Source organism: Amphibalanus amphitrite, unplaced genomic scaffold (assembly GCF_019059575.1).
Source record: "Amphibalanus amphitrite isolate SeventyFive unplaced genomic scaffold, NRLGWU_Aamphi_draft 000127F_arrow, whole genome shotgun sequence".
Taxonomy (NCBI): domain Eukaryota; kingdom Metazoa; phylum Arthropoda; class Thecostraca; order Balanomorpha; family Balanidae; genus Amphibalanus; species Amphibalanus amphitrite.
Window position 1 is genome coordinate 618,888 of NW_024881622.1, and position 12,611 is coordinate 631,498.

A 12,611-nucleotide genomic window follows, 5' to 3' on the forward strand; every position below is an offset into this window, starting at 1 on the left:
TCTGCATCACGTGCCTCCATCACGTGGTGGCTGTGCCACATCACGCGCTCACGTGGAATCTTGGACGGAAGGGTGGACGGCGCGTCGGCCGTTCAGCGGTCCTCTCGGCAGAGGCGAGCACGGCTCCTTCTCCGCACTGCACCGCCTCCAACCGCCGAGTCACCGACTTTGTTTTGCCTCGGAGCCGGCTGAGTTGTGACTGATCGTTTATGCCGCGCCTGAAATACTTGGCTACCAGGAACGGCCAGGGATCAGTTTCAGCCGTTCATGTCACCTCGGTAGGCCTCTTTCCCATAATCGGCGCGTCGCTGAACTTCCGACAGCAGTTGTGACGTCATTCGGGAGTCAGTTATTGTCATACGGTGAGAAGAATCGGCATGTTCTTTTTATGCGAGATGTAAATAAGAAGCGAGCTGGATAGAACGTTTCTATGCGGTTTTATCGTCGCCAAACAGAATTAAGGAGAAGTGGATAAGTTCACACTTAAGTGGGACAGCTCTTGAACCTCGATGACGACCCACTTGATATCAAACGCCAGGCCAAGTGTCTACAATTTACTCCTCGTTCACCAACGGCTGTTTCAGAAAAAGAATGTAAACCTTATTGGGCACGGACTTACTACCTCCTGATGGCTTTATCGTTCACCTGGGGATGGCTTAGCTGGTTATGTAACCAATCCTTACGTAGTACGACGTTTTGATAGGCGATTTAAAGGCTTTCACAATAAACATTGTTCACTGTTCAGACTATTGTGAAGTAAAAGAACTCATGATACATTATGAGATAATAGTTTGCGTACTTCCTTTTACGAAATGTGATTTTAATACCTTTTGTTTGTACCATATTTGTACCTATCAGAATTACCTACCGTCATGTTATGCCTCCATAGTTCAAGGTTTGAAATTGTTTGCTCTTTTTCCCTACATACCTTATTTAAAAGCTACGAATCAGATGGCTTGATTATAGTGGTCTATTGGTACTTTCAGGTCAGTTGGTCCGCAAATCAGCAATTTCACACTTCTTGCCAAATTCGTTCTAAGCGCGGCCTTTCCGGGATATCACTGCATCAGCGCTCTTGGTCCAGTGACGCCGGTCAATGAGCCATCGTCAGCGGTTTGTCCGATGACGGGCTACCTGTCCGACCGTGTCCGGCCGTGTCCTGGCGGTGTCCCGGCGGCCACTCCGGTCCCGGACGGCCGTATTTGGCCGGCCCCGGCGCTCTGTCCCGGTCGTACCCTCTCTCTCTGGAGCAGGGCGAACGGTGGAAGCCGTCCGCTGTCACATCTGCACAGAGCACTAAGTTTGACGAGAGCTGCATTTGTACCGACAGCGCCGGCTCGGCGCACAAAGCGCCACCGTGTCGACATGCACATGCACTTAAATTCCTTCTCACTTGCACAGCCATGCATAATAAGACCTGTCAAGACCAACTACCCGTCTGTAGGCTTTGTGTTACGTGAGCTGGTTCCTCATAACAGGCTGAAATCCTTGAGTTTTGCATTGCATCTTTTCACCTGTGCCAGAACTCAGTGAAGTGTATTGAATTTATCGTGCTGTGAATATTTACTGATATTTTAGCAGCGATCACGACCAATAAAAACAATGACAAATGTTTGATGCAGAGGCTGCACGTTCATATGTAATTCGGAGCAGGTGTAACCATTGAGGCGGATGTGTCCTTGGGGCACAGCTCAGTTGAGGTCACGACGTCCGTCAGTGGCGATTTGACATGCACGGCGACCCTCCCGGGGCCGGGCAATCGACAAGCGCAGCCTTGCATGAGCTTCGGGAGCTCTGCTGCCGGTCGTTGATGTCCAGATTCGGCGGTTTTTGCAGCGAAGCAAGACCCAGTCGTCGATAAGCCACGTAACTAAAAATCTTCAAGGTCCTCTGAATCGGCCTCCATTGGGCGGTGCGGCTGCGGCTGCGCGATGGCCCGGCGAGCGCCGCCCCGCTATCGGAGCGCTGTGATTGGAGTGACAATGACTGCGGCCGGCCGCCGACTTGTCAATCGCCGTCGCCGGCCGTGCCCCGATTCGCGGCGGCGGCGCGGCTGTGGCTTGGGCCGTGCGCCGGCGGCTGCGCTCCGTCGGCGGGGGGCGGCCCGTCGGTGTAGGACGGCCCACCTGGCCACGGCCGCCCCGGCGTAATGGCTACTTAGCGCGCCTGGCCCCGCCCTGACTCCCACGTCGCCGCCGCCGCCGCCCGCTGCCATCGCTGGTCGATGTTATCAGCGCCATGCACGGGTGGTGATGTCTCTCCTGCCGGAACTGTCTCAGCTACCGCCGCCACTGCGGGCGCTACCATTATCCCAGCGGTGACTGATGTTCCCCTTCCATGACACCTAGCGTGCGCGGATTCTCTAGGCCGTCTAAAATTAGGTGCGCGAGCGGGTCTTCCATAGCGGGTCACTGTTCTGGGCCGGCTGGAGGCAGTAACCGGCATACACTGTCTGCTCCTCACCGGCTGTGCCTGTTTACTGGTGTAGCGCCGCGCGCCGGATGTGACTAAATTGCTGCAATCGATGCCAGTGAGAGGCAAACACGGTCGGCTCGCCGCCGGCCGGTCGTGCTGTAAACGCCGGCGTCTTCTGAGTGACAGCAGACAGGCAAACACTCGGCGCCGGCCGCGCTGCCCCCTGGAGACGGCGCACGGGACCTGTGGACGTCTCTATTGACGGAGAATAGAGCACAGGAAGCTGGTAAAATGAGCCGACGAACTCCGTCCACACACCGAGGAAAGTCCGTTTGCTTTGGATTCAAAACGCGCTGCTTTTCAACGGTTGCGCCGGCGAAGAATGCTGTTTGCGTTGGGGTGTGTTTCAGTTTTGCCAGACACCAGGCTATGAATCTGTCGCGTCTGCGTCTCGCAGGCGATCGAGCTCTCCTTCTCGGTCCCGGGGAAGGTGTGACGAATCGTCTCGTCGCCTCCGAAGGTGACTGACGGTCGGTATGACACGGTGAGGACAGAAAAACGGCGGAGAGTGGCAGCCGAACGGATCGAATGGACCTCGCCGGTGACGGCGACCCTGTGCGAGAGAGCTGGAAGGACATCTGCGATGCAGATGACAAGTCTCTCCTCGTCCGTTGCGAGAAGAGGTGGAGGACCGCGAAAAGATGTGGGGAGGGATGGGGAATCTAGTCGACCAACACGCGGCTGCACTCAAGCGAACAAGGCCAGAGTTGCAGGCTCGGCACCTGTTCAAAGCGGGGTGTTGTTGGATGAGACATGCCTCACCAAAGCCTTGCCGTTGTTGCCCTCTCCGCCTGCACTGCCGCGATTATCTCCACAAAAGTGTGGCTGGCTGTCGAGTCCTGGCTACACCCGTGTCCTTCGAGGCGTTGGATTGAGAGGACCCATCTGTGAATCCGCGTGGCTAATACACTGTCTCACTGTCAAACTAGACCATCAGGCTACAATTACGACAGACTTCCCCCTTTGAAGTCTCCGACGATCTCTGGGGTCTAAATCGCCTGCCTTTCCCTAAGGCCGTGTGTCTTCTGGGGACAGTTCTCCGTTGCTCTGGCGACCAGCTGTGTCTCGCTGGGTCCCACGGTCGCACCCGGCGCGGACCAATCCTCCGCCCAACACCCACCATTGTCGGAGAGGATCGGCGCCCATTGAGGCGGCTCGAGTGTTGATCGCGCCGGTGACAGATCGGCCATTTGTCGCCCCGGCGCGTCTGGCCAGCACCGGACCGGCGCTGGACGGCGGAGGTCCCCACGGTCCTGCTCCCTGGCTGGCTAAAAACAACACTGTCCCAACACAGCCCGGGCAGCGAGCGAGCGCCGGCGGCCCGCGCTCCCGGCTCAATGGACCCCGATAATCCCTCTGTCCAAAACCGACCGGATAATAGACAGCTATCCCGAAAATCCTTTTCAGATTCGGAAGCGGCGGAACTGGGCAAGGCCGCCGGCACAGGTGTTGGTGGAGGAGCGAAGGAATGAGGTGGGGGGGGGGGGGAGAGGGCTGGGGGAGGGGCGTTCTGCGTCTGAATTATTCACCGGACGTGCTCTCAGCGGGGGTGCGATCTGGCGAGGGACGTGCGTGGTTCTGGAGACGCAAGACGTCCCTTTGGTGGCGACACGGCTCGAGTTGCCTGCGTCTGGCGTGTCCAGAGGGGCGCCGGATGCCCGCCTGTATGCACGCGCTTCCGGTCGGCACTCGGCCGTGACGGGTGTCGTGACGGACGACTGTCGGATGTGACGGACGTGACGGACAGAAGTGGTGACAGATGGTCGGGTGTCCAGTGTGACTGATGTGGCGACTGATGATTAAACGTCACAGCACTGCACGTCGTCACTGGCTTCTAGCTTAGATCTGTAGCCTCTGTAGGCAGTGCGCCGCGCTCCGTTTGACCGGTCTGCCCTTTCGACCTTCCTGGTCTCCTGGGAAGTCTGACGCCTCGTTCGGGCCGCACCTACGCCGCGCTCCCGATATTTGGCCGTCGGCTGTCTGGGGCGGGGTCACAGGGTGTTTCCGGCGCCCGAGGCCGGTGCGCGCGACCTCAAAGCAGCCGCCGGCCAAATCAGGCCCAGCCGACCGGCGGGTACCGAGCCGACGCTTCAAAGGAGTCGACCGGCAACCAAACACACGCGCGGCCGCTCCTGGAACGACGGGCCCGACGCGCATTGGGCCTTCCGCGACGTAAAGGCGACTCCGACGGGAGGCGGAAGTTGTTGGCCGAAATTCGGGCACGCTGGGTCGGGTCAGGGTGGGACGGGACTTGGCTTTGATTTGATTTGTTTGTGGAAGAGTACGATGCGTCTGCTGTATTGTAGCTATATATTTGTCAGCTTCGTGTTTTTATGAACACGGTATGCGCACATTCCTGCATTAGGTGAGACAATGAAATCGGTTTGGTGTTAATAAAATGATAATAAGAAACCGTAGCCTCATAATATGGTTCAATATATTGCCGAATATAATTATAACAAAGTGAGACGACAGTTTCGGGCGTAGCCCATTATCAAGTCTCTGTTTGGTGTTGTCGCATCCGTCGCAGCATACGCTTTGCTGATTGATGAGGCCATGGACATCACGTCTTGGCAAAACCCTCCCGCCCGCCTATGAACTTTCTGACGTTCTTATCCTCTCTTCTCCACAGAACCGGAGCTGCGGCAGGCGGCAGAGTTCGGCAGACTGAAGCTGGCTTGTCCGCGCGGGAAGGGCGCTCGGTCGGCAGTGAAGGGCGCACAGATCGACTGGTATCTGAATGGGCAGCAGAAGCTGCTCACCAAGCCGGCCGGCACACTGCGGCCAGAGTTCTTCACCGATGACAGCCGACTCAAACTGAAGTCCAACAGGTGAGAGCTGAGATTCACGGTGAGATCCAGCATAGGGAAAGCATTGGGCACTCGCAGAATAATCCGACCTAAAATGAAATGCATCGCATAATCAAATGCAGGGTTACGAAGACAGGTCTCATAAAATTTACCTAGGTTTCCTGAAAAGTGACAATTTTTTGAATATTTAGCAAGTACACATGAATTATGCATCCCTTTAGAATTTGACATTATTCACCTTAATTTCTTGGCCGTTTGCAATGAAGTGTTAAACGTAGTCTCATTGCTGGTTGCGTCATGTTAAAACATTGGCCTTGGTGTTGGATCAACTGGCACCCTCCCTGTAAATATACACACGTATTTGTAATCCCTGAGCGGTTGTTTCCTGGACGCTGTCATGTCGTGTACAATTTCATGGCCCTCTGGGAATGTGAGATGAGGTCTGTTTCATGTCTCACCGTAATTAAAGCTCCGGGTGATTATAGTTTGCGGTAGAATTGGTACATACTTTTGTTAAATTCTACGCTTAACGGTTTTAGCCCAGCTCCGTCTTTTTCCTATTCTTCTCATTTTCTTCTTGAATCATCATTTTCTTTGTCAGTTCGTCTTCAACTTGTGTCGAAAGCTGTATCATTTCTGCTATGGGTTTCCGTTGTTTAAAACCAGATGCTGCCCTGATTTGATTAACTTTACGCTGAATGGCCGTCTCTTTTCATTTTTAATTATATCGTGTCAGTTGTGAGTTGATCGGCGCCTACCTTAGATATCAGGTTACATTGATGTCTACAATAGCGCTAATTCGGGCAGCTACGTCTGTTCCTTGTTTGGAATCGCAGTTGCCATGCAGTCATTAGTTAAGACGTTTACATAAGAAGCTGGCGCCTGGGCACAGTTTCCACGGAAACGTGTATTTTAGCTCAGTCACAACCCTTTTGGGACCTGCACCTCAGCCAGTTCAAATGATGAAATGATACCCTTTTCATGAATGTCTGGCATTATTTGGTATTCTTGATAGCATCGGAGACCGAGCTTATGCAGTTATGGACGAATCAGTCGATCGGGTGTTTCCCTTACTACATTAGTGACGATTTCGTGATAAGATACATCGAGGGAGACAACCAGCAACACAAATCGAGCACATCCAAATGTTATAGATAAATAGAAATTGAGAAAAGTTTCTGCGACATCAGCCCTGAAAGCCGGACGTCCTCCCATTCTCCCGTGCGCTGTCCGCGGTCGTTCCGAAATGAAAGCGCCCCTTCTCACCAACTTCCGGCGCTCTTCTACGCCCTTCGCGATGAAGGGATTTTTTTCTGTACCTCTCCTTCCGCCCTTCCAGCCCGGCGCGCTCAAAGACCGGGCGCACACCGCTCATCTCGTAAGGAATCTCAAGTTGCGTGCCGATCATCGCTCCGCGGACGTGGCTATCGTAGAACGAGGTGTTTTGATTTTACCGCCTGAATGAACAGATCGTGCGGGGTAGGTAGGGTGAATAGGTCAAAAACGCCCCCATTAAGCGCGAAACCTTCTGACACTCAACCCAACGCATATTACTCAAACCTTTGGGCACCATCATGTAGCTCATTCTTTTTACTACGCATTGAGACCAAGAAAAGACACCTGCGTGTGGTATTAAACCCCCCAAAAAGGTTTTCGCATACCCTTACAAAAGGGCGTTTTGCCCCACACCCTGGGTAATACGCCCACACCCATGTGCAAAGCGCCCCCACCCCATCCAGCAACAGAACATGATGAACATGGCAGAACTTGACGTCATTCTGACGTCATTTGTGGTCAACCTATCATAGCCTTTGGAATAAAATTTTGTTGCAATGTGTAAAATGGATGCCCGGAGGAGTCCTGAAAGTTTGGTGACGATATCTGCAGTCGTTTAGGATATATCAGCAAAAAAGGACAGGGAGAGGCCTTTTTGGCACCCACCTACAGGGCGCTACCCTGCACTCTCACCACCGTGCAAAACGCCCCCCTTTCAGAAAACTGGGGGCGTCTTGCCCCATGCATCGAGTAGGCGTCTTTCCCCATCCACTCCATTTCCCGTCAACAAAATATGGACAAAAAACGCGCCACTAACGCTGCAGCATAATAAATTCAACAGAATGACAATAAAACGCAGTTTTTAATGATGTGCACAATAGCAAGTTTTGTGATATAAAGAAGGCATCAAAATATTAGGAATCTTCTGTAAAAACAACAAAAACAACACCCAAAACCAACATCGGCACCTACCCACGCTGCTCCTCAAGACGCAGAACCGGAAATAGAGACCTACGTAAACAAGCAGCTGACTGTTCTGAAAGACAGGATAAAACACCTATCCGTCGATAAGAAATACGATTTTTTTAGGGGAGGCGTTTAACCCAGGGGTGCGTTTTCCCCACAGTTACCCTATGTCGTTACGTAAATGAGAACCGATTGGGGAATCTGGGATTTAAAAAAGTATGCTCAAGTAGGCATGCGTTTGCAAAGCAGTCGGGGAGTAGGGTGTGCGTCGAGTCTATGCGATAAATATCGTACTCGCCTAAATAGAACGAGATTTGCTGTGTTGTGACTAGTGGGATTACCTTGCCGAAGCTTCTGCACATGATCGCAGATTCAGAACCGTCTTGTGTAATAGCGTGTTCAATAATATTCAAACATCCTAAGTAGCAATCGACAGCCGGACAGCGATCTATCAAACATTGCGTGTCGGCCGCCCATCGTTTACCATTACAGACCGCCCCCTGATCGGGGCCGACACCCTAAGTAGGTGTCTGCTAATGCTGCGGCCGGTTTTCGGCGCAGCTGGGTGTATGGGAAGCTCCGGGGCCGCGGGGCGCCGGTTAGGGGGCTCGTGCGCTGCCGACGCCGCACTGTAGACCGTATTCAGAGGCATTACCATAGCGGCGCGCTCGCCAGATCGGCCGGATCGGGTCCGGCTGGGGCTCGTAGTAGGCGGCCGCTCCTAGACGACTGGATGATCCCGTATGGATTCCACATACAGGATCCGGTCGGCTGTGCCGTGCCGCGTCTGGCAGCTACCCGGCGCACCGGGAGGCCGGGCGATTTCATATTTGCATAGACGATTCAGATTTTAGGAATATGTTCGTGACTGAGTGCCAGTGCATCAATTTCTTTGCTTGTTTTTTTATCAGTGAATGTTATGATGGCGACTGTATGGCGACTGTCGACACAAGTGGTGATTGAAAATATCAGTAAATGTTACTCAAAAATACCTGCGCTCAAAACTGTTCAAGATTTTGCAAGCCAAGCATTCATAAGTTTACCGATGAATACACCTGCGCACGTGCCGTGGCTATTCAATAAGTGGTGAGCTACTGATTTAACACCTGTCACCTGCGCTGTGGCTCAGTCACGCCTGAAAGGCGTGAGCTGTGAATTTATCCCCAAGACACCTGCCTCATCCAGCGCACAGTGGATGCCTCTTATCCCGAATATCAAACCCCGTCCATGAATCACATCGCGTCGCTCTTTCTCTCAACTCACCCGCTAAAGCCGACTCTCTCTCTCTCTCTCTCTCTCTCTCTCTCTCTCTCTCTCTCTCTCTCTCTCTCTCTCTCTCTCTCTCTCTCTCTCTCTCTCTCTCTCTCTCTCTCTCCCGCACACATTTGACCCACCTCTCCTTCCGCCACAGGCTGGTGTTGCGGAACATCCAGCTGTCGGACGCCGGCTCGTACAGCTGTCTGATCTCGGAGGCCGGCCCGGAGCAGTCGCCACGGTGGATCAACTACACTGTCGTCGTGTCGGAGGAGCAGTTCTATGACTTTGACCTGCCCGAGATCGACAGCCAGTACATGGACGGCTACGAGTGCGGCTGGGAGGACGAGGAGGAGATGGGAAATCAGACCGGAGAGCAGACTAAGCCCTACTTTGCCAACAAGGACGAACTGAGGAGGATGCAGGCCGTGCCCCTCGGGGACCCGGTGACCATTTGCTGCCACATCAAAGGTCAGTCAGGGACGGGGAAGGGTGAGGATTGTGTGAATGTGGCACGGGACAGAAAGAGGGAGAAGGTGACACAACATGCTGATAACGGAAGTTGCTGAAGGAAAGCTCACGCAACGACTTGAGTTTCTCCCTTATCCCTTGATTTATGATTAAGACGTGACCAACAAGCTTCGAGTTTAATTAAATCCAAACTTTTAAACCCACCTAATGTATCCCCTTGTATCTCCTCACTGAGTCGCTCCGTCGCTAGCCAATAACCACCGCACCTCCCTGGTCGCAGGTTCCCCGGCTCCGGAGATCCAGTGGCTGTACAACGGCCGGCCCCTGTCGGAGAGCTCTCACACCGTCAGCCACGTGGAGGTGGGCCGCTACTCGCTCTTCGTGCCCAGTATGAGGCAGTACGACAACGGCAACTACACGTGCGTCGGCAGGAACGGGCTGGGGGAGGTCAGCCACATGACCTACCTCGAGGCCAACGGTGAGTGGATGAGGGTTAGTGAGAGAGAATGGAAAGCATGAGTTAGTGAGATCAACAAAGTGGAGATAACATGCATGATGTGTATGAACTCACGTCACCTCTTCCTCTCCTGATGCTTGTGTCAATGCCAGCAAAATTCCCTGGTACACAATCTTAAAGATAATCATTCTTAATTCTGCTACCATGGTGTACCTACTTAGTAAAAAAGCCCTCCTAGTCCGGTCACCTGCCTTAAAATTGCATCCCATTTATCGTCTCAGTGACCAGACCTGACCTATGCGGGACCTTTCCCTTGCTCTGTGAGGTACGATGCGTACTGTAACTCAATACGGTTCAGACGCTGCCCCTTGAAGTTGGCATGCTGCATATTGGGATGTTATTAGCGGCTGTGAGGGGAGGGGGCGCTGGAAGTATTCAGCATGACTTTGTTGTGTCTTGTCAGTGAACAACACTGTCTGTGGTCTCCAGTGCAGCAGCTACTTGTCCATGTTATTTTGTGGCGTGTCAGTGGGTCATTTTCTCTCGTCATAATCAATTCTTGTGAACGTGCGCCAACTCATAGGGCTTCCTCACGTCATAGTCAACAGTTGACGACCCTGTGTCACCATCTTTACTCTTACCGTTACCACCGCTACCAAGCCAACGGTACCCTGCGCGGGCGCCCCTTGTGGCGATGGCGGCGTTGGTGGGGTTGGTGGGATCGGGTGCGCACATGTGCTGAACGGCGCACGGCGGCTCGGCTCCTTCTCAGAAGAGTATGCGGGGGAGCGGCTGTGGTGAAACTTTTGCAAGCGGTAGTTTGTGGTCTTTGGTCAGTGGTCTGAAGCTAATAGCGCTCTCGCAACGGTCACGAAGCTGAATCGTGTGGGAGGTGGCGAACGAGTGACATGTCAAAATACTAAGCTGTTCTGTTGATGTTCGAGATGTGTTGAGCTGTAAAGTGTTTCATTGTGTGATATTTAGCACTGTATCTTGTAGCGTTTTGTTGTGATGTGTGGTGTGTAACATGCTCAGACGGTTATATGGATGTGTGAAAGACTAGCTGTCAAGTATTGCGACAAGCCATTTTACTCGGAGATAGGAGAGTGTCCCATCTGCCCTTGTCCCGTGTTCATTTTAACTGTGTGCTGTGCATGTGTTGCATATATTAACCTGTCAAGTTTGACACTGTTTGTCTGCTCACCACCCATGCATGATACCATAACGCCTTCCCTTTCGTTAGACCCTCACGCCCCACAGTTTGCCTGTGTGTGCTGTATGTACTCCCCCTACTCAGCACATTTGCGTCGTCCCCTGCCTGTCGGTCTCGCTGCCTGCTGCCTGTCGTGCTGTGCTGCCTGCTGTGCTGTGCTGTGCTGCCTGCTGTGCTGTGTGCTGACGGAGAGGCCGCCGTCGGGCGCCACCGTCGACGGTTCCAGACGCGGCCGTGCTGGTCATGCCGTGCATCGAAGAAGGCTACCCGCTCAACGTGACGGCGTTTATCGGCGAGAACGCCACGTTCGACTGTCTCGGCTCGTGGGACTGGGAGATGGATCTGTTCTGGGTGTTCTCCGAGAACAACACGGTTCACGTACGGGACCTAGCCGACATGGACCGGCTGAACCGGCAGGCGATTAACGAGAAACAGGTGAGCGCGCCGGCCGGCCGGCTGGCCCGGCCCGACCCGCCGCGGCCCGCCGACTCTGACCGACCCGCCCGTGTCCACAGCGCCGCCGCAGCCGCACCCGATCATCACGCGCGCGCCGCGTAACGTGACGCTGGTGACGGGCGAGCAGGCCAACTTTGTGTGCGAGGTGACGGCCGGGATGCACAGTCAGCTCGACTGGTACTGGTCGGCGACGGCCGCGCCCGGCGCACACGTAACCAAACTCCAGGTAGCGGGTCTGATCGCATGCTCCGCACGACTGCACGGCTCTGCACGGAACACCACGAGACGCCGAGTGACGCCACGTGGCGCACGTGTTGTAAATGGCTGGCCGAGTCCACGAATCGCATGTCCTGTGCATGGTGTTGTTGATAGAGTTGAAGAAGGAAAAGGATTTCCAGACTTCGACTTTTTCGAAATTTCGGATGCTGACTGAGCTGGATTTCGATGTCAATTTTGTCTGCCGATTTTGCTGTTCCTGCCGCCGTGTGCTGATTTGTTCTAATGACGTCATTGGCTGGAGCTGAAGTGTACTAACCGGCTGATCTGCTGAGCCGCCAACTACCGAGCTGCTGAACTGCTGAGCCGCTGAGCCGCTGAGCTAACCCCGTCTCTAATATCGCATGTCGTGCATGGAATGCTGAGCCGAGTTCCTGTGGGCTTTGTTCTCTGACACGCGACTAACTGGAGTGCAGTCGCTAGCTTCGTCGACTAATTCTTCGTCAGCCAGGTCGCCGACCTCGGCTGGGTCACAGACGCCGGTCTTAGTAACCTCCGCCGGATCGGGCCATATAGCCACTTGAGCCGAGAGCTGACGTGGAGCTACCACAGCTTTTGGTCTGATCAAGCTTCCGTTGTTCGAATGGCTGCCGGGGAGGCATTGTGAGGCATTGATCACGGCATTGATCGCGGCTGGGAAGGCATTGTGGGTAGGTCAACCGGAACTGATCATGTCAAACATAGTGGGTCGGGTTTCAAAACCGTTTCCTGGTTTTGTGTACAGTGCCGATACGGCTTTCAACACCTCCAAGTTTCCTCATCCTTGTCGACGCTACGGGATACTTCTCAAACAGTTCCGGGTTTGTTTATGTTTGCCATTTCATCGACTTGTACCCATCGCCGAAGTACAGGGAATGTGTCGATCACTGTAGCTTCCAATGTTGTACCTGTCTCTTCCAGACCAAGTCCGCCTGTCATCACGTTATCACCTATCCACCTTCCGGACAGTCCACTGATC

General features: G+C 53.8%; 1 protein-coding gene across 2 annotated transcripts in view; it reads left to right on the forward strand.

Annotated features, from left to right (window-relative positions):
- LOC122381784 (fibroblast growth factor receptor 2-like) overlaps positions 1-12,611 on the forward strand; it is a 67,208-nt gene that overhangs the window by 43,181 nt on the left and 11,416 nt on the right. Inside the window, exons 3-6 of one of the 2 annotated variants that reach the window (XM_043366410.1) lie at positions 5,108-5,306; positions 8,938-9,251; positions 9,532-9,729; positions 11,148-11,356. In XM_043366410.1, the coding sequence (XP_043222345.1) occupies positions 5,108-5,306; positions 8,938-9,251; positions 9,532-9,729; positions 11,148-11,356 (920 nt within the window). Of the gene's footprint in view, positions 1-5,107; positions 5,307-8,937; positions 9,252-9,531; positions 9,730-11,147; positions 11,357-11,436; positions 11,604-12,611 lie in introns of both variants that reach the window. The other variant, XM_043366411.1, reaches the window with a different exon arrangement.